At 60.8% G+C, this 19184-nt stretch overlaps 3 protein-coding genes and 1 long non-coding RNA gene across 5 annotated transcripts in view; 2 read left to right on the top strand and 2 right to left on the bottom strand.

Annotated features, from left to right (window-relative positions):
- PRPF6 (pre-mRNA processing factor 6) overlaps positions 1-5483 on the top strand; it is a 34221-nt gene extending 28738 nt beyond the window's left edge. The window contains exons 15-21 of the mRNA XM_020875350.2: positions 263-382; positions 573-749; positions 1144-1277; positions 1901-1992; positions 2818-2932; positions 4708-4834; positions 5225-5483. Coding sequence (XP_020731009.1) covers positions 263-382; positions 573-749; positions 1144-1277; positions 1901-1992; positions 2818-2932; positions 4708-4834; positions 5225-5377 — 918 coding nt within the window. The 3' untranslated portion in view covers positions 5378-5483. The remainder of the gene's footprint in view (positions 1-262; positions 383-572; positions 750-1143; positions 1278-1900; positions 1993-2817; positions 2933-4707; positions 4835-5224) is intronic.
- On the bottom strand, positions 1192-13186 carry LOC139036710 (uncharacterized). 2 transcript variants are annotated; one of them, XR_011489541.1, is made up of 4 exons: positions 12986-13186; positions 11030-11146; positions 4672-7175; positions 1192-4236 (listed from the first exon to the last, which is right to left on the bottom strand). It is a non-coding gene; the product is annotated as an uncharacterized lncRNA (long non-coding RNA). The 2 variants fall into 2 exon arrangements; XR_011489540.1 differs by having other exon boundaries at positions 11030-13186.
- C9H20orf204 (chromosome 9 C20orf204 homolog) lies at positions 8898-9949 on the top strand. Its single transcript, XM_020875376.2, has 3 exons — positions 8898-9259; positions 9343-9495; positions 9619-9949. Exons 1-3 carry the CDS (start codon positions 9053-9055, stop codon positions 9763-9765), a joined length of 507 nt encoding a protein of 168 aa, XP_020731035.2. The 5' UTR covers positions 8898-9052; the 3' UTR covers positions 9766-9949.
- Positions 13187-16892: 3706 nt separating the features above from the next.
- Positions 16893-18767, bottom strand: SOX18 (SRY-box transcription factor 18). The gene is made up of 2 exons (XM_070472394.1): positions 18314-18767; positions 16893-18138 (listed from the first exon to the last, which is right to left on the bottom strand). The coding sequence occupies exons 1-2, from the start codon at positions 18669-18671 to the stop codon at positions 17330-17332; spliced, it is 1167 nt and encodes a 388-aa protein (XP_070328495.1). The 5' UTR covers positions 18672-18767; the 3' UTR covers positions 16893-17329.
- Between the last annotated feature and the right edge of the window lie 417 nt (positions 18768-19184).

Below are 19184 nucleotides of genomic sequence, written 5' to 3'. Positions count from 1 at the left end.
ACTTTTGCAGCAGGTAGAGGGTGGTGACAGGCAGCACGGCCTAAGTGCTGCAGCTGCCACACATCTGTGCCAGTGTGGCAGGCTGGCTTATTCATGAGGAAGTCCACATCCTGGGGCTTTGTTGCCGATTAGTCCAGGACATGCCTGCATCAGACTGTCATGCTGCAGGGCATGGCACAGCACAGCCCAGTTCCTGGACTGGCTGCTTCCAACCAGGGGAGCCCTTGCCCCCCTCATGGCTGATGCTGCTGTTCCTCTGCAGGCCAACCCCAACAGCGAAGAGATCTGGCTGGCGGCCGTGAAGCTGGAGTCTGAGAACAATGAGTACGAGCGGGCCCGCCGGCTGCTGGCCAAGGCGCGGAGCAGCGCGCCCACTGCCCGGGTAAGCGGAGCCCCCTGCCCACTGTGAGCAACCCCCAAGGTCATGTGCTTGGAGCTCATTTGTTCACTCTTGGCTTTAAAATGCACTCATGTATGTAGCCACAGTTTGTCCCAAAGATACGGGGCAGCGTTCAGGCTGAGCTGTCAGTGAGGCAAATGCCAGAGCCAGGCTGAGGCTATCTGCTCCCCAGGTGTTCATGAAGTCTGTGAAGCTGGAGTGGGTGCTGGGGAACCTTGTGGCCGCCCAGGAGCTGTGCGAGGAGGCCCTGAAGCACTATGAGGACTTTCCGAAGCTCTGGATGATGAAGGGGCAGATTGAGGAGCAGGAGGAGCTCGTGGAGAAGGCCCGGGAAGCCTACAACCAGGGGGTGAGCCTCCGCCCCACGCACCTCACCTCAGATAGTTATTGTTACAGCCTGCTTGGGCTCAGGCTCAGGGGAGCTGTGGGCTCGGGGCCAGTCTGTTCCCTCACCCAGCCTTCTGCCCCTGCCAGGCTGTAACTGCTATTTCAGCAGAGTACGGACTACAGCCCATGTAAGGCACAGGCTCCTGAGTCCACACCCATGTGCACATGCGTATGGCACAGCGTGCTCACGAAAATGCCCCATACACATGTGCACAACACAGCCATGTGCATAGTGACACACCTGGGTGTGAAATGGCTGGGTCTCTGAGGGCACACGTAGCCCTGACTCAGCTTGAGGTGCCAACACAGTGTCACAGATGCCCACTGAGTCTTCTCTCTTGTGTCTATGGCTTCAGTTGAAGAAATGTCCCCACTCCACTCCCTTGTGGCTTTTGCTTTCCCGGCTGGAGGAGAAGGTTGGGCAGCTGACCCGAGCTCGGGCCATTCTGGAGAAGTCTCGCCTGAAGAACCCAAAGAACCCCGGCCTGTGGTGAGTTCCCTTGCCCCTGGGAGCTGACTTCGCTCCCACCAAGTCCTTAGTGCAGCACTTTCAGCTCAGGCTCCATGGGAAGGTGCAGTCTGTGAGGAGTCCTGTCCCAGCTGTGAGGGTGTTCACATAAGCCTGAAGATAGTTGGATGCAGTGTGGCTTGTGCTGGGATTGAGGGTGCCCGGGAACCAAGAGCTAATGAGGGGGCATTGGGGTGGATGGTGCCAAGTGAGCGGACTCTATAGAAGAGGTAGTATCTGGGAGGGACCTTGAGGGATGAATAGGAGTTTGCCAGATAAAGATGGCATTCTGTCCATAGGAGGCTGTGCACACAGACTCCAGGTGTGAGGCTTCAGGGTGTCAGTGCCCTGAGGTGCCCCAGCAGCCACCAGCAGGCCTGTCTGTCTTTATCCTGCCCATCTTCACTCGCACCTGGATGACCTCAGAGTCCAGGTTTATGGCTGCCCATAGGCTTGAGGTGGGGATCACCCATGTCTGCCTTCTCTGGTGGATGAGCTGCTGGGCAGCACAGACAACTCCAGCTACTGAGGCTCCTCAGGACCTTCTGCTTGTCGTCAGGCTGCCAGTGGACAGTGCTCTACCCTGCCCGGGTTTCTCTCCGCAGGCTGGAGTCTGTGCGGCTAGAGTACCGTGCCGGGCTGAAGAACATTGCCAGCACGCTCATGGCCAAGGCCCTGCAGGAGTGCCCCAACTCTGGTGAGTGCCGTCCCCAGGCCGCCGACAGCAGGGGTCAGACTCGGCCACAAAAGTACCTCCATTACGCTTGGTCATTTAAATGATTGAACTCAAGTCTCAATGTTGGCAGTTGGACCTCATGTTCTGAGATGCTACCATTTCTTTTTCTTTTAGAAGTTAATTTTGTACTATTTTACCCCAAGTCTGTAATTAGTTAGTGCATGTGCAGTATAAATAAATTTGGAGTAAAAAAGAGAGAACATGAAAATTGCTGTGAGCCCAGTACCCAGAAATCATTGATTGTAGCTTTTTTGTATTTTTACAATTTGTATTATTGCACAAAACCAAGTCATACTGTGTATTTTGTTTTGTCCCCCCCTTTTTTACAGTTGAAAATTCTGTGAGGATTTTTCATTATCACTGAATCCTTAAGAATGAACAGATTTTAGTGGCTTCATAGAATTTTCTGGGTTTATGGCAGATACATGGCCTCAGGCTGATCTCTAGGCTGATATTAATCCCAGGTTATCTTTCTGCATAAATCCTTGGTAGCACTTTTTGTTACTTTGTTACAGTGAATTCTCAGCTGTGAAGTTAGTCAGTGGGTATGAAACCTTGGAGGCTGTTGGGACTTTCAGCCTCCCCGCCCCCCAGGATGATGTCATGGCCTTGCCAGTGGGGCCCTGTGGCTCTGGGCAGGCCTCAGGGTGGGGGTTGGCGGGTATGGAGTAGGGGGTAGCATAGGCGGCCCGGCCACACAGGAGGCACAGATGGGGATATCCTGAGACTTCAAAGGCCTCTCTGTGTGTAATGGCTAAGGTGATCATCTGCATGTCTGGATTTCAGGGGTCCTGTGGTCTGAAGCCATCTTCCTGGAGGCGAGGCCCCAGCGGAAGACCAAGAGTGTGGACGCCCTGAAGAAGTGTGAGCATGACCCCCACGTGCTTCTGGCTGTGGCCAAGTGAGTAGGGGTCCTGGTGGTAGTGCCAGTCCTCTTGCTGGGGTCCCAGGTCCCCAGAACAAGGCAGTCTTCCCTGGTCATGACCACTGGGAGGGTGGCCTTTTCTGAGCCCCTGACCCTCCTTCCCTTGTTCTGGTTCCTTCTCAGGTTTCTGCGCGCTCTGTCTCTGACACTTTTCAGTTTATTCCAACATGGGTCTTGAATTGCAGGACAGACACAGGCCTTCTAACACTGGTCCACATGGAATTTAGGTGATAAGTGAACCTTTTTTGGTTCAGACAGCTGTAAGCAAGACAGTTGTTTCCATTGTGTTAGTGCCAGAAGCCAGACTGTTCGACCTGTGTAACCCTGGGAACAATCTAGGGCCCATTGGTCAGGCTCTTGGTGTGCCTGGGGGTGTCCTTCAGGGTGCTGGCCTCAAGGACAAGAGGAGGTGAGCAGGCGACCCTCCACTGCCAACTTGTGCAGGGTGTTGGGCCCAGGGCTCCCTGGGGAGGCATGGAGGGCCTTCAGAATCTCCTGAACCTTCTCTGTTCCCTTCTCAAAGGAGGACAGTGGCCTGAGAGGAGTGGAACCTGAGTGCCGGGTTGTGGCTAGGTGTGGTCAGGCTGGAAAGTGACTGGGCTTGGGGTGGAGGGCTTGTCAGGCCTCTGCCTAGGGCAGGGGGTGTGTGGGGCCAGAGGCTCCTGTGTGCTCTTGCTGGCCCAGCTGCTTCCTCAGTGCCCACCAGCACCTCATCCCCGGCTGCTGTGGGGCTGAGGGTGCTGTGTATGGGGCTTCCCACGAACTTCTGAGGCCCCACCTGGGTCCCTGGGGCTCCTTCCCTCTCGCCTGTGCTTCCACCTCCTGCTCCACTCTGATAGGGCTGCCATAAAACCTCGTAAAAGGCTTTGTAAAGTAAACAGGTCCCTCCTTGCTGTTCCCAGGCTGGTGCTCTGTGTGCTGCTATCTGGGTTTGTGCTCTTTAAATCACAGTTTATCTGACACTGAGCAATTAAGAATACCACAAGGCTTAAAAAACAATCAAGCTATCAGAGCATGAAATTACTCCCTTTTGTAGCTGAGACCAGCCAAGGCAGCTGCCTGGAGGTGCCTAGTGCACGTCTGCTTTGGAACTTGACTGCGGAACTGGTGGAGTTGGCTGTCAGAGTGCCCGTCATGCCCTCGCCGGCACGTGGGGAAGGCTCCCAGGACCCTGACTCGATTTCTGATGCTGTGGATCTTCTCCTGGGCCTAGTTTCAGGGGTCTGTGTCTGCTTTTAGACCAGGTTTTCAGTGTGGGCTTCAGCTCCTTCTGGAGATGCCTGGTAGGACAGAATGTTCCAGAAGGTGAAAAGGAGGAGCAGGCAGAAACTTCACTTTCCCTAATCACAGCCTTGATAGAATTTTTTGTCAGATCAGTTACTTTCATCTCTCTATGTTTTACTCAGAGGAAGAAATAATTTCTTGCTCTGTGGGTGGTTTCCTGAGAAATGCCTCAGGAGGACACTTGAAGGAAGGAGGGTTTCAGGTAGTGACCTGAGGAGTTTCCGGGTGGCCAGGCCTCGTCCCTTGGCACCCCAGTGGAGCCTGAGCTCTCCAGGGAGGGGTCAAGACCAGAAGCCCCTGTGCCTGACTCTGCCACTGCAGTGGGTCACCAGGCTCGAGGTCTGGCCCACCACAGAGCAAACTGTGACCTGAGCAGGCCAGGGCTGCCCCCAGCGTGGCTCCCGCGGCCGCAGAGCACCACCAGCACTGACCTGTGGCCACTTGGTCCCCCTGCTGCTTCTCAATAGGCTGTTCTGGAGCGAGCGGAAGATCACCAAGGCCCGTGAGTGGTTCCACCGCACCGTGAAGATCGATTCGGATCTTGGGGATGCCTGGGCCTTCTTTTACAAGTTTGAGCTGCAGCACGGCACAGAGGTAAGGTGCCTGCTGCCCGTGACCCCCACTCCACCAGTCCCGAACGAAGTGCTTGTGGCTGACACGGCTTCCATAGCTGCTTTCTGGCTGTAGCCTTGGAGTCTCTCAGCCTGAAATTTAGATGCTCGGGGGCATCTTTTAATGAGTTGGTTGTGATGGGGACCAGGGCCGGGGCAGAAACAGGGCTGGAGCTGGAGGCCTGAGGGTTGTCTCTGTGTCACAGCCGTCCTGTCCTGCTGGACAGAGACTTCCCAGAGCCCAGCGCCCTCGGGGGTTCCCCCCCCATGTGGAAGCTGGGTCCTCTTTGGGGGGTGGGTGCGGGCACTGGTGTGAGGCCTGGTAGAGTGCGGTGGGAGTGGGTTGGTTCAAGCACCTGCGGTCCCCACCCAGGAGCAGCGGGAGGAGGTGAGGAGGCGCTGCGAGAACGCCGAGCCCCGGCACGGGGAGCTGTGGTGCGCCACGTCCAAGGACATCGCCAACTGGCAGCGGAAGATCGGGGAGATCCTGGTGCTGGTGGCGGCGCGCATCAAGAACACCTTCTGAGTGTCCTGCGCAGGGGTGGGGGTAGGGCGGGGGTGGTGGCCGTCCTGGTTGTTGATTAAAGGTTTTCTAGTAGTCTTGGGGTTCATGGCAGCGGGTTTTCTCCAAATCCTACCCTCATGTGCTTTGACCGTCCCAGTCTGGCCCCCACACTGGATAGGGCTAGCGCTCCAGGCCTTGCAAGAGCCTATGCCCCTCAGAAGAAGCGCCAGGAGAGCTGGGCAATTCTCCAAGGCTTTTTGGAGATGGAGGCAGGAACTTGTGTCCTGGGTAAAAGCTGTGTGTGGGAACAATGAGGGCCGAGCTGGCCAGGTGACCCAGTGCCCCCACATGTGCAGGTCTCTTGCCCCCGGGGTGGTCTGTGCCTCCTGTCCCCCAGCGGCAGGCTGTGTGCGCCCCCAGGTGAGTGACTTTCCTGAGTGCTGTTGGGCCTGGCCCCTGAGGTTTTACCGCAGGACGGTGAAGAAGCCCTCGGCATGTGAGAGGGTTGCTCCCATTGGCAGGGGAGTTCATTTTTGCTAATTTGTAGTTAGTGATTTTTACCTTAAAGCTCTTGGACCCATTCTTTCTCTGGACAGAAAATGCACTGGTTACCTAGAGACTTGAATATGCTTCCACCATGTGAGGACAGGAGGTTTCCTTGGGGTCTGGATCCCTGGGTTTGTGTCCAGTTGGAAACTAGCCAGCTCTTTTGAAAGAGGGTGTGCTGGCTGTGGGTGGAGGCATCTAGTCAGAGGTGGTCCAGAAGCCGTGGGCTTGTGGGCCATGGCCGTGGGCTGTGTCACTTGTGACAAGAAGGGCAGCTGGCCGTTGTTTCCACACATTCTTGTAAGAAGTGATCCCAGCAGGGCTTCTTTGCCTCAGTTAGTCACTGACCTGTGACTGCCGAGGGTGGGGGTCACGCCCTCCTTGTGAGCACCTAGGGCGTGGGCGTCTGCTTGTAGAGGACAGACATTGCTGGGTCCAGCTCGGGGCAGGATCAGACTGTCCCTGCCTGTGGTCAGGAAGTGCTGGTGCCTCAGGGTGGTCTGAGACTGGAAATCCTTCCTGTTCTCCGTGAGGCCAGTCTGGACAGCCATGAGGAGGTTCCTGGGTGTCTTCACTGAGCCTCTGGAGTTTCCTTTGGTCATTTTTGGAGGAAGTGGGAGGGGTCCTGCCTGTTGCCCTTCTAAGAGCTTGAAAGCCAGCCTGTTCCTCCACAGATGTGGAAACTGAGGCCCAGGCTGCAGCCACAGGCAGCTGGAGCTCTCAGTTGGGTGTGGCTTCTCCTGGACACTTCCTCTGACTTTGGGTCAGGTGAGACCTCCTGCAGGGCTGGAGGGTTCCAGAGCATCTGATAGCATGTGCAAATGTCTTTCTCATTTGCCTGGGGGTCGTTTTCTCAATGCCTTGGGGTGGTGGTGAAACTGCTTTTCTCCCTGGGGAAAACACATCTTCGCTTTTCTTCCACTGACATGTTTCAGTTCCAGCTCAAGGCTGAGTTCCTCAGCTCCCCTTATTCTGAAGCACTGCTGGGGGCAGGGCAGGATGGTGCTTACACGCTGCCCGGCAGGGTGCTATGGTCCAGCTCCCTGCAAGGTGGTTTGGGCGAGTGGCCATGAGCTTCCCCAGCAAAAGACCCCATTGACCCAGGAGGGGTGAGCAGCAGGAGGCAACTCTCGGCTGAGCGCTGGGCCAGCGAAGTGCTGGGAAGTCCCCTTCCTGGGACCTGCTGGGGCAGGACCCCCGGACGTCAGGGTGGAGGAGCTGGGGGCTGGGCGGGTGAAGTTCTGCTCACCTGGTCCTGCCGGCGTTCAGGTTCCTGGAAGAGACAGCACCTGCTGACCACCAAGGAAGGTCCTAGAGGAGGGTGCTGGCAGGCCCCTGCCTCTCCTGGCTCCCCTTCCCTACCAGCTGGGCCCCACCCTGCTCACTGCCCACCTAGCACCCTACCCTTGCCTTGGCGGAGGAGATCTCTCCAGTCGATGGCTTAAGCCAAGATCCACTGGATGGGAAGACAGCCCTCTAGGGCTGGGCTTCAGGGTCAGGTTAATTGAAGAAGTGATTGGATAGGGGGTGGGGAGAGGGAGGGGGAAGGCTGGGATCCTGGGCCTCCCTCCTGCTCCCTCCCTCCTCTGCTTGGAGGAGCCAACTTCAAAAGCCTTGTCCGCCTGCCTCCGCCTGCGTCCAGGGGAGCTCTGTTGGCCGGGCTCGGAACTGGACCTGGAGTGGCAGCCGCACTCCCCACCTGAGGACCCCAGGATCATGTCCGAGGCCCCCTGGCGGGAGTGAGGGAGGGCCTGATCCTGAGAGGCCCATGGTGAGCAGCTGTGGGCCGCTGGGGTGGGAGCTGTCTTGGGCTGCCGTCCCTCAGTGCCCCCACCGGGAAATCCCCCTTGGTTCCCGTCACCGCCGCCTGGCCTCGGTGCTCCTGCCTGTCCTTCTTGGCAGCTACAGAGGGAGGGGGAGTTGCCCTCCTAGTGCCGGGGCCACCCTGTCCTTGGGGGCTGAACTGGCCTCAGCCTCGGGCCCCGCTCAAGGGCCAAAAGGCCTTCCTGAGACCCCCCGGGCAACCAACCTACCCTACTTGGACATCCCTCCAGCACCAGTGGCTCTTGTTCTCACTATGATCTCTGACCCCCGACAGGCAGAGGGGCGACTCTGGGTTGGCCATTATGTGAAGCTTGTCTGGGGAGGGGGTAGTTTTGGAGAAGGGGCCACAGCTAATAATTGCATGTGCTTCCCCAGCCAGCGCTGCCTGGTGCCTCAGGCAGAGCTGCTGTGGACTCCAGCTCCAGCCCTATGTGGTCAGGTTCTCCTACCAGGCTGGGAAGCAGAATCAAGTTCTGTGTCTGAGTCCCAAGTCTCGCTGGGTTCGCATGATTAATTTCCAGCCGCTGTGTGACTCCAGCCTGGGGGCTGGGAGCCTTTCAACAGGCAGCTTTCTCTATGTTTGGGCTTCTGGGGGTGGGGGGTGGTGGTGGCTTCTTATCCGTGAGAGCCAGTTCCCTATTCTAGGGGAGGGGAGATCTGGTGGGGTGGAACATGGTCCCCTTCCTCCCTTCCCATCGGGCTTTCCCCAAGCCTTCCCCTTCCGAAGGGGTGTGGCCTTGAACTCTGAGCCCTCACCCCTGTCCTGGTTGGGCTGGGGTGCAGAGGGACCCCAGCTCCCATGGTTCTCAGAGCTGGTAGCAAGCCATTGATGGGGGGGAGCTGCCCAGCGATAGAGGGGGGCAGATTCTGCCCTCTCCTGTGGGGCATCTGGAGGTGAGCAGAGTGCTAGGGGTTGGGTGCCCAGCAGAGGAGAGCCCAGCTCTGATGGGCATGGGTCAGGGCATGGCTAGGAGCAAGGCTATATGGAGGGTATTTGTTGGTGTACCCAGACCTAACTCAGCCCTGCCCTCCAGTCTTGGCACTGCGGGTGCTAATGCTTATCTTTCCCCAAACCTGCCAGAGCAGTGGTGCCTAGAGCATTTGTTGAGGAGCATGGCAAGATCTCTGTTTATACCAGCTCAGCGAGTCCGTGTGGGTGGGTGGGGGTGGTGGTGGTGATGTGGGGACGCACATTACCCGAAGCGCTGCAAGAGGGTCGGAGGGTCGGCCCCTCCCTAGAGCCGGTATCCCTTACAGGGGCCTCCCAAGCCCGCGCTCTGGGCGCTCCTGCTGGTGCTTTTGGGGGCCGCTCCGGGCCGGGCCGGGATGGGCGCCTGCAGCGTCCCCGACGTGCTTCACCACTACCGCGCGGTTATCTTCGAGGACCTGCAGGCCGCGGTGAGGTGGACCAGGCCAAGGGTCGAAGGGGCTGGACCAGGCTCCAGACACCTCCATTTCATTCAGAAAAACCTGACTGGAGACGCGGTCTCCCGACGGCGGGGCCGGGTGGGAGTCTCATGTGGCGCCCAGAAGGTACGGAGACGCTCCCACCCAAGCCCTCCAGCCCCTTCCCCACCGGGCTCCTCCCCCAGTCCCTCGTCTCCTCCCCTCCCCAGGAGCACAGTATCCTACTGTCCATCGTGGCCCTGGGTCGGACCCTACGTGGGGCGGTGGCTGGGGGCCGCCGCGGGGCTCTGGAGAAGGCGGCGTGGACTGTGGCGGTGCGCACTGAGGCGGTGATGCGACGCCACTGCCGGAAGCTGCGCCAGGTGCGCGTCCCCGCCCGCTCCCACGGCCACGGCCTCCCTTCCCAGGGACCCGACAGGAGCTAGGGGGGAGGGGAGGGGAGGGTGGGGACCGTGCCCACGCCCTGACCGACGCGTCCCCGACAGCGGAGCTGGCGGCCGGAGACGCGCCCTTCCCGGCGTCCAGGCGGCCGGAGGCGGCTCCTGCTGCGCGCCCTGGACGCCGTCGCCACCTGCTGGGAGAAGCTGTTCGCGCTGCGCGCCGCGGCCACCGACGGCTCCTGGGGCTCCTAGCACCCCGAGCGCGCGGGGCTGGGAAAGAGCCCCTCCTTCGCCGCGGCCTGCACTCTTCCCAGGGCCTGGGATTGGAGGCAGTCAGTGCACGCCTGGCGAGCTGGTCCTGGAAAGGGCCCTCCCTCTGCTCCGAGCGAGGCCCCAATAAACTGAGCTGGTGCTGCGGCCCGGTTCTACCTCTCTTCGCCTGCCAACTGTGGGGCCCGGCCGCCCCGTCCGCGTCTTGGTGGGGAGGGGACGCTGAGATCACCGACACTCGCGGAGCAATGCAGAGCCGTGGAGTGGTGCTCCCAGGATCGACCAGCAGGGGGCGCCACGGGATGGGACTCCCCCTCAGTTGGCGCTCCATGCTGCGGGGTGTCGGGGCGGGGGGGGGGAGATGGGGGGATGGGGGTGGGAGACTCCTGCTGGCCCTAAAAATGTAGCAGAGTATCCGTCCTGCTCCACTTTGGGATGGGGGAAGGGTGGAAATGGAGGGGAGGGGAAGGCTGAGCTTTGTGAATTCGGAGCAAAACAACCGGATAAAGGAAACGGGCCTGAAGGGAAGCGAGCTGTGGCCCTGGCTGCAAGCTGGACCAGGCCATTTCCTGCGGCCTGGGAAGTGTGGCAGCAGCCCCTCTGTGGGACTGCACAGGCCAGCCAGGGACCCACCGTCTTGCGCTCTGGGACCCTATGCTTGCCTGGACGGGTGGGGGGTCCGAGCTCTAGGACTGGAGGTCTGTGGCCCCTCCCAGATCACAGCCTATGGAGGAGGGGGGAACAGGGCAGGCAGAGCCCCCGGCCAAGGCGGATGCTTGGCAGGTACACCTGTCGTCAGGTGGACAGACCCAGTAGGTACCGAAGCAGCCCTGCCCGGGGGCACCCTGACAGAACAGAGGCAAGCAGGAGAGCTACAGACAGGTCTTGGTGCCATCAGCAGGGCACAGCTGCCCCTGATCGCCCCCAGTGTGTGGGTGTAAACACACTCAGTCTGAGCAGAGCAGCAACAACTACTGTCCACGGTTCATAAGTAGGAAACTGAAGCAATAGGAGGTTTCAGCACTTGCCCCAAATCTCAGCCTGGAAGTGTGAGAGCTGGGATAAGAGCCAGGCCCCAAGCAGAGGGACACCCATGTGTGGGGACTTATTCCTTCACCTAATGGCTACCAGGCCATGAGAGAACACTCTGGGTGTGAGGGGGGCCTGTGCAGTTAAGGTGAGGCTGAAGGAGAGGCTTGGATGTGAATGGGGTGAGGAGAGGTCCAGGCAACCCCAGAGTGCTGACCTGAGTCCCTGGGTGAGTCTTCATCTTGAAGTTGAGGAATGCTGATGGAGCAGCAGCTGAGGGGAGCAGTCACATGGCTGGCTCCTGCTATGTAAGCTTGGGTCTGTGGCCAGGTATCTGGGTAGGAGGGGAAAGGCCCACTGTGGTTGGAGCACAATGCATGGGGGAGCCAAGTCAGGCCTGGAGAAGGTCAGTAAGAGAGCCCGAGAGTCTGGGTGCAGGGACAGGAAGGGGACAGGCCCTTCACGGAGGGTCCCCCGCCCCCATGCCTGTGCTTCCTCAAGGGCACCTGGCTTTCTGCCCCAGCCCCAGGGCCTGTGGGGAGAGCACTCTTCCTAACACCACTTTGGTGTGGCCTCCTGGGCAGTCATGGCTGCTGCCATGGTGGGTGGGCAATGGGCAGCCCTTCCATTCACCCATGCCTGAGGCAATTTCCAGCAAACCCATTTCAGGGGAGCTGGGAGGAGGGGTAGAGGCCTCAGTTACAGGGCCACAATCTCCATCTGGGTCCTGGGCCACAACCACAGGGGCAGACAATGTTTCTGCAGCCGGAACCTGTGGTTTCTCCCTGGGGGCTCCTGTCAAGAGTTGCCCAGGTAGTGAGGGACCAGCAGAGAGATAGAAAGAAACTCAATGGTAAGGTTAGGGCCATGGGGCCACCAAGGGCAGAGTATAGGTGGTTTGTGCAGTGGATAGGCCCCACCTTTCATGGATGCAAGGCATCTGCCCGGCCCCAGTGCCCTGCCTTCCTGCCAAGGCCCCAGACATGTGGCCTGAGCCTAGTTCTTGCACTTTCTGGAGCACACACCTGGTGGGGTTGGGGCCTGCACCCTGTGGCGCCTTGCCCTACATGCATGCCTTCTCAGCAGCTTCTACTGGGGTGGAGGCTGGGGCCCAGAGGGAGGGGCTGTGCAGGGTGGCAGATGGGGCTGCAGGGCACTGGCCAGGGAGCTAGACCCCCCATGCACAGTGCTGCAAGGAGGGCCCAGGCAGGCTTTGAAGGGTAGTCCGAGTCCCACGGCCTCCCCAGACTGGGAGCCTTTGAAAGAACATCTGGAACACGGACGACAGGCAAACTAGTCTCTGGATTCAGAAAACCAAGAAGTTAATCCCAACTGTGCCACTTGTGTGTTCCCCTGCTCCGCCCACGGGCCCCTCTCTCTCCCTACCTCCCAACTCTGCCCCTTCCCAGGCTGCCAGCAGACCATAGGGCTGGGGTCAGTGCCAACCCAGAGCACTGGCTCTTCTGAGAACCGCAGAGTGCTTTGCCCTGCCCAAGGCCCACTCATGGGCCCCAGTAGCACCTCCCCCATGTCCCCTCCCCAACTGGCTACCACCCCAGCCCAGCTGAGCACCAGGAGGAGGTGGGAGAGACAAGTGCCTGCCATGCCAGACTCTGAACAGAGGCACCTCCCATGTTCGCGGAGCCAGGACTCAGGCAGGACGTGAGTTGGTCAGACCCTGCATCTGGCGCTGGGGGTTACCAGAGCAGGGAGGAAACACCTGCACCAGACCTGAGGGCCCTCGCCTATGAGCCCAAGTGGGGGTCCTCGCCTGCAGGTGTGCACAGAGGGCTGCTGCAGCCATGGTTGATGCGGAAACACAGGAGGCCCCCACTCCAGGAAGCAAAGCATATACTCATGGGGGAGGAGTGCCAGGTGTTGGCGCCCATTGTCCCTGCCAGTGGCCTGTGGGACCCTGCGAGGGGGGGTGCCCAGGGACAGTCCCTATCCTGCCCCCTCTCCAGGAAAAGACCTAGCTCTGTAAACAGAAACAAACAACCGTCCCCCCATCCCCAAGTTAAAGCCCGGAAGAACCAGCAGAGAGCGCACACCTGCTGGACTAAACCGAGTCCTTGTTTGGGGGGAAATGGGGAGGCCTAGGGGCGGAGGGTACTATGCGCTGTGGGGGAGGTGGGGCGCCCTGGGGTTGGACGCTGGCCCCTGGGTTACCCACCGGGCTGGAGGGGCACAGCCTGGCTCAGTTAAGTCCTGTCGTCTGTCTCCATGGCCCGGTTATGACAACTGTGGCTGGGAGGTGAGGCAGCCAGGGCCCCCACCAGGTGAGCAGGCCTCTCCTCCGGCTGCCCCCGCGCCCCCTGCCCGGCCTCCGCGGGGCGTGAGGCCAGGGGTCCGGCTGCGGCCTGAGATAAGCGCCGCACCCGTCGCCGCTTCCTGCGCTTCCTCCCAGCGCCGCCGCCGCGGGCCCCTTCCTGTTTTCTCGTGCGGGCGGGCAGGGGCGTGGGAGACGGGGCGGGGTCGTGGGGATGGGCGGGGTTGTGGGGCTAGGGGAGTTGTGTGGGGGAGGGGCGGGGTTGTGAGGCAAGGGGTGGAGTCATGGGGGGACAGGGGAAGGGAGGGGTCCTAGGGGTTGGGGCGGGGTTGTACTGGCCGGAGCTGGACGGGGGCAGCGATGGGGTCTTGGGAGATAAGGCAGAGGGTGGGGAGACTTGCTGGGCTTCCCTGGGAGGCTGGGTGCTTGTGCAGAGGTAGAGGGGTCGGGAGGAAGCAGAGTGGTCTGTGCTGTGAAACACAAAAGAGGAGGAACATCGGCGTTCCCATCCCTCCTCCTCCCCATTCCTGCACCAGGAACCCACCCCCCCCCCCCACACTTGGACCAAACCCTCTGTGGACTGGACTGGAGCCTGCTCTTTAGGGCCCATCCCCAACCTGGGGCAGCAGCGGCGGTGGGCGGGCGGGTAGAGGACCAAGCCTTGGTTTGAGGACCTGTTAAGATGAGAGGTCATCTGCTCCGGATCCCCTCCTTTGGGGACACCTGCTCCAGCCTAGTGGGCTTCCCTGGTAGCTCAGACGGTAAACAATCTCCTATTTAAGATACTTAATCTGCTTGTTCAGACTTGGTCATTAGAGATACACGTTTATGTTATTTTACTGAAAACACCTTGTGATAAAGAATCTGCCTGCCATTGCAGGAGACCACGGTTCCATCTCTGGGTCAGCAAGATCCCCCTGGAGGAGGGGCAACCCACTCCAGTATTCTTGCCTGGGAAATCCCATGGACAGAAAAACCTGGAAGGCTACAGTCCATGAGGTCACAAAAGAGCTGGGCAGGACTTAGCAACTAAACAACAACAACATAGGTGTTGTACGCTGTCAACTGAATGACTGGGCTGTCTAGGGTGTTTGTCTATCAAGTGGAGAGTTAAGTCCCTCTTCACCTGCCCAGCCTAGCCTTGTTGGGAGCAGTCCTGATGCTGGTGTGGTGTGTGGCTGGTTGAGTCAGGGATGTTACTGAGGTTGTGGAGGTTGTGATGACCATGTCTACTGGGGAGAGGGGGTGCACCGTACCTGCTCTCAGGCATATCCCCTCCTCCTCTGGGCAGCTTGGGGGGAGGGTTCCACGTCTCGACTTAGGTCACCCCAGTGTTAGGCTGGGTCCTGGGCATGAGAGCTGTGACTTAGCCAGGCCAGGCTGCTAGAACTTCCCGCCAGGAGCTAGGTCGCCTGGGTCTGTTCCTGGCGGGCCTGACTCAGCGGGAGCTGGGGGTGGGGACTTCCCTTCTCCTGACCCTAGGGGAAGCAGGTGGGTGGGGCCAAGAGGGGGAGGGGTGGGAAGCCTGATCCAAGGCTGGAACCACCCAGGCCCTGAGGCTGTGGTCCTGCCTAGGAGGCCTGGGTCTCTAGGAAACCAGTCTGCCCTGGGTCTTGTGTGGTACTCACTTGACTGCTTTCTGAAAACAGCTGCCATCTGTGTGTGTGTGTGTGTGTTTTTGAAGTCCTGATTCTGCTCCTGAATTCCCCCAGCCCCTGACTCCAAGGACTTGGCCCAAATTGAGACCCCGCCCCTCCTACCCTGGCAGTGGGGGAGGGGTTTCGGGGGGCAAGCTGCTTGACTGCTCCCACTTGGGCACCCTGGGGCCCCCATCCCCACCCTACCCCAAGGGTGAGGTGAGGAGAATGCTAGAAAACTGATCCCTGTCCAGGAGAGACAGTCAGCCTCTCTGTGTGTCTCTGGGATGGGGGCACAGGTGAGGAATTGCCTGTGCCCAGGCAGGGGTCTCTCAGCAGTAGGAGAAGCTGGGCTGGCACTCCCTTCGCCCTGTCCTGGCCAGGGAGTGGGGTGAAGATATGGGAGGGTCTGCCCTGGGGGTGGGGCAGGGGGCAGAAGCTACTGGACTCTGGCTACTATGGGTATGCCTCCTACAGAGACTGTCCCCACGGTGGGGGGCACACCCTGGCCCAGCTGACCCGGAGCTCCAGTGGATGGGTCCCCTGTCCCCCAGGCCCACCCAAAGTGGGAGTCGGAGGCCATGGGAGCTGTGTGTGCACACTAACGGGTGACATGACCTTTGTGCCTGAGCCCGGGACTTGGCATTGGTGTCTCAGAGCTCCCCCTCATCCCCCACCCCTGGCCATGACGAGTGCAGCTGGACTGGACCACCCGTGTCCCTTTGGGCCTCATCCCCTGCTTTCTTCCTGTGTACCAGCCCTGTCCTTGGTGTCCTGGAGGCCATTTCTGTCTGTGCCCTGACCTGCCCAGGGCTCCTCTCTCTACGTCCACATCCATCTCCTCAGCTTGTCTTTCTCTGTCCCTTTGTTTTGGAGGTCTCTGGGCCCTGCTCACAATATGGCGGGGATGGGGGTGAAGGGGGCCCAGGTGTCACTGTCCCATTCTACTCGCTGAGGTGTGAGACTCATGCCAGTTTATTATTTTTTTTAATGCCAGTTTAGAGAGGTGATTCCTTGGAGGCAGGACACCAATAAGAACAGCCCACCGCCTTTTCACCCTTCAGACACACTCAGGCAGTGGACCCCTGTGCACCGACACCCAAGCTGACAGGGAGACACAGATGTACACAGAGTCTCAGACACTGTGTCACACACATAGTCATCATGGAGGGTCACGTTGAATCACATGGTCACGCTGTTACAGCATCACTGCCATGCTCAGAGCATGTGCAAACTTGCTCACATGTAGTCAGATTCAGACTTATAGCAGCCACAGAGCAGCCCACATCATCACAAGATGCCCATGTCCCAGGGTGCACGTACCATGTCAGGGTTGTCAGAGATCAGCCCCATATGCTACTGCGGGAGGACAGGCCAGGGGACACATGACCCCTCCTCTTGGAAGACCTCTGTGGCCCTGAGAAGAGTGTGGGTGTGTGGAGAGCTGGTGTTGGGACCCTGTCCCAGGAAAGAATCCCTCAAGCTGATTGTTGCAAACTTGCCCTGAACTCATGGGCTCCTCAGTGCTGGGGGGACCGAGGAGGCTGTATGGAAAGAGGGTATCTGGTCCTGCGGGGATGGGGCACAGGGCTAGAGTGATGGATTCCAATGTGGGAAGCTTGAGATGGGAAGCCTGAGCCCCCTGCTCTGGTCATTGGCCATGTGTCACTGGAGAGCCTGCACGGGTCACCCTGGGGAGCAGCAGGGATTGGTCATGGTGCTACCCTCTCTTGGGACACTGGGTTGAGTGAGAATGATGGACTGGGGTCCCAGGATGTCAGGTCTGCAGGCCGGCGTCAACCCCATCAGCGTCCTTCAGAAAGAGGTGCTGTCTTGGGCAGTCACTGGGCTTGAAGAAAGTTTTAAGGATGAGATGAGGATGATAAAACCTGGGTGAGAGTGTGGGGGGATTTCTGACCCCTAATAGGCTTGAGTTAAAATAGAGAGTGGTAGGGAACGGGGGGCTGGGAGGGTGAGGAATGCCCTCACCTCTTGCCTCCCACCAGCTGCCTGGGGTAGTGTCCTGGAGGGATGGAGAATTGCCTGCTGTGGGCCCAGCTGGGAGTCAGGCTCAGGGGATTTGGAGGTGGGGCACATCCAGAGCTCTAGAGGGAGCTGCTCCTCTCCACCCCCAAAACTCCCCATCCGCCCTGCAACAACCACAGACACTAGAGTTCGGAGGAAAGGTGAGGTGCTTTATTGTGGCCTCGCCTGGTCCAGGGGGACCCAGCTCCTGGCTCCTCCTTTACAGCAAACAAATGTTATTTAAAAAGCCCTTGCTACATTGGTGCTTTGCATCACTGAAACCCCTTGGGAGAAAAAGTTTAATTAAAACTTAAATACACTGTTTTATGAATATAAAAAAGGCAAAGTAAAAAACAGCCTAGTTCTAGAAAATACACTGCAAGAAAAGGATTAAGCTTAGCCCCGGCAGGGTCGGCCCACACGTCCTAGGCCTGGGCTTCCCGGCCAAGCCCCAGTACGTGGTGACCCTCCCGTCGGGGTGCCCTCGACCTGGCCAAGGCCCAGCGTCGCGGGTTCCTGCGGGTCTGTGACGAGTAGCGGCAACTCCACCTCTGAGAGAGAGGCATCGCACAGTGCCCCAGGCGACCTATCCAGAGATGCAGGCGCTGTAGTAGACAGCAGAGCTGGCATCGGACAGCGCGGCGATCAAGCTGCTCTCCTCGGGGCAGGACATGGCGCGTGGGGCCAGCTTGGCCAGCGCCACGTGGTACGGGAGCCCGGCGGCGTCGGGGCGAGTCCGGCTGCAGTTGAGGTACTGGTCGAACTCGGTCAGGTCCACGTCGGCCCATAGGTCGGCGGCGGGTCCCAGCGGCTCCGCGTTCTCCAGGGGCGGGGCTTCGGGCGGTGGCGACAGAGGGCCGGGGTAGGGGCCCGGGCCGGGCGCGGGGGCGCCGTAGTAGAGGCCGCAAAGCGGCGCGGCGGGGCCAGGCGCGGTCCTAAGCGCCTCGGCCGGGGGCGCCCCGAAGCAGCCGCCTGGGTTCCTGGGCAGCTCGGCTGAACCGTAGGGCGCACGGAAGGCCCGCAGAGAGCAGTCCTCCGGCGCCGCGGGCGGAGGGAAGAAGGCGGCCTCGCCGGGTTCCAGGCCGTCCAGCGGCGAGCGCTCCGGTGTGGGCAGCCCCAGACCGTCGAACTCGGCGCCCAACGACGGCAGCTCGCGGAAGACCCGGGCCGGGCCCGTAGCCGCGGGAAAGGGCTCGGGAGGCGGCGGCGGCGGCGGTGGCGCCAAGCCTGGGAGGAGGAGGCCGGGCTCCAGCCGCCGGGCCTTGCGCGCTTGCTTTTTGCGGCGCGGCCGGTACTTGTAGTTGGGGTGGTCGCGCAGGTGCTGCACGCGCAGCCGCTCCGCCTCCTCCACGAAGGGCCGCTTCTCCGCCGGGCTCAGCTCCTTCCACGCCTTGCCTGCGAGCCGCGGGCGCGGGTCAGCTGGGTGCCGTCGGGAGAGCTGGCAGGCTGACAGCCGATGCCAGCGCGCGCCCCTGCGTGAGGTCTCCCGGGACCCCGGCCGCCCCCCCCCCCGCCCTTCTCCTGCCCACCCCCCAGCCCCAGCTCCCGCCCCTGCCTCGCGGCCACTCACCTAGCATCTTGCTTAGCACCGCGTTGTGCAGGTCTGGGTTCTGTTGCGCCAGCCGCTTGCGCTCGTCCTTCGCCCACACCATGAAGGCATTCATGGGCCGCCGGATGCGGGACTCGTCGGTCCCCTGGCGCTCCCCACGGCCGGCCGGGCTGAGACCATAGCGCCCCGGCTCGGGGCTGCGAGGCGGGCTGCGCGGCGGGCTGGGCGGCGAGGCAGGCGCGGCGGGCGCGGTGGGGACGGCGGGGACGGCGGGGAGGCCGCGCGGCTCAGCGGCGGCCCCGGGGCCCGGGGCCCATGCACAGTCGCGGCGGGCGGGCGGATCGTCCTGTGCGCCGTAGCCGAGCGGCGATCTCTGCATTCCAGCTGGGCGCGGCCTGGGCGGAACGGAGCGCGGGAGCGCGGAGGGTGGGCGGCGGGCACGTCGGGGTCGGACGCGCTGGGCGGGCAGGCGGCGGTGGGGACGGCAGTGGCCTCTCGCCGGGTGGGCGCCCAGATATAGCAGAGCGGGGGCCAATGGGCGGCGTGGCGGACAGGGCGGGCCTGAGCGGGCCGGGGCCGCCCCCCTCCTCCCGGGGGCTCCCTTTCTTCTCCGGGCGGCGAGATTCCGCCGTGGCCTCCTCGAAGCGGCGCTCCCCGCACCCCCTCTGAAGGAGAGACCCCCTCTGAATGGGAGAGGGCGGCTGATGTGGCCCGAAGCTTGGCAGGGGGCGGCCTTGTGGGGGCTGTCAGACTTTCAGAATCAGACCCCCAGGCAGGAACTGGGGGCAGGGGCGGCTGCCTTCCCAGCAGATTCTGACTCCAAGGGAAGTTCACCTTGGGAAAAGCGCTTTGTGTCTTGAGGGAGCTGCTTTGAGTAACCCAGGGCATCACT

This window comes from Odocoileus virginianus, chromosome 9 (genome assembly GCF_023699985.2).
Source record: "Odocoileus virginianus isolate 20LAN1187 ecotype Illinois chromosome 9, Ovbor_1.2, whole genome shotgun sequence".
Classification (NCBI taxonomy): Eukaryota; Metazoa; Chordata; class Mammalia; order Artiodactyla; family Cervidae; genus Odocoileus; species Odocoileus virginianus.
Note: the sequence above shows the minus strand (reverse complement) of the source record. Positions and strands in the feature narration are given on the sequence as shown.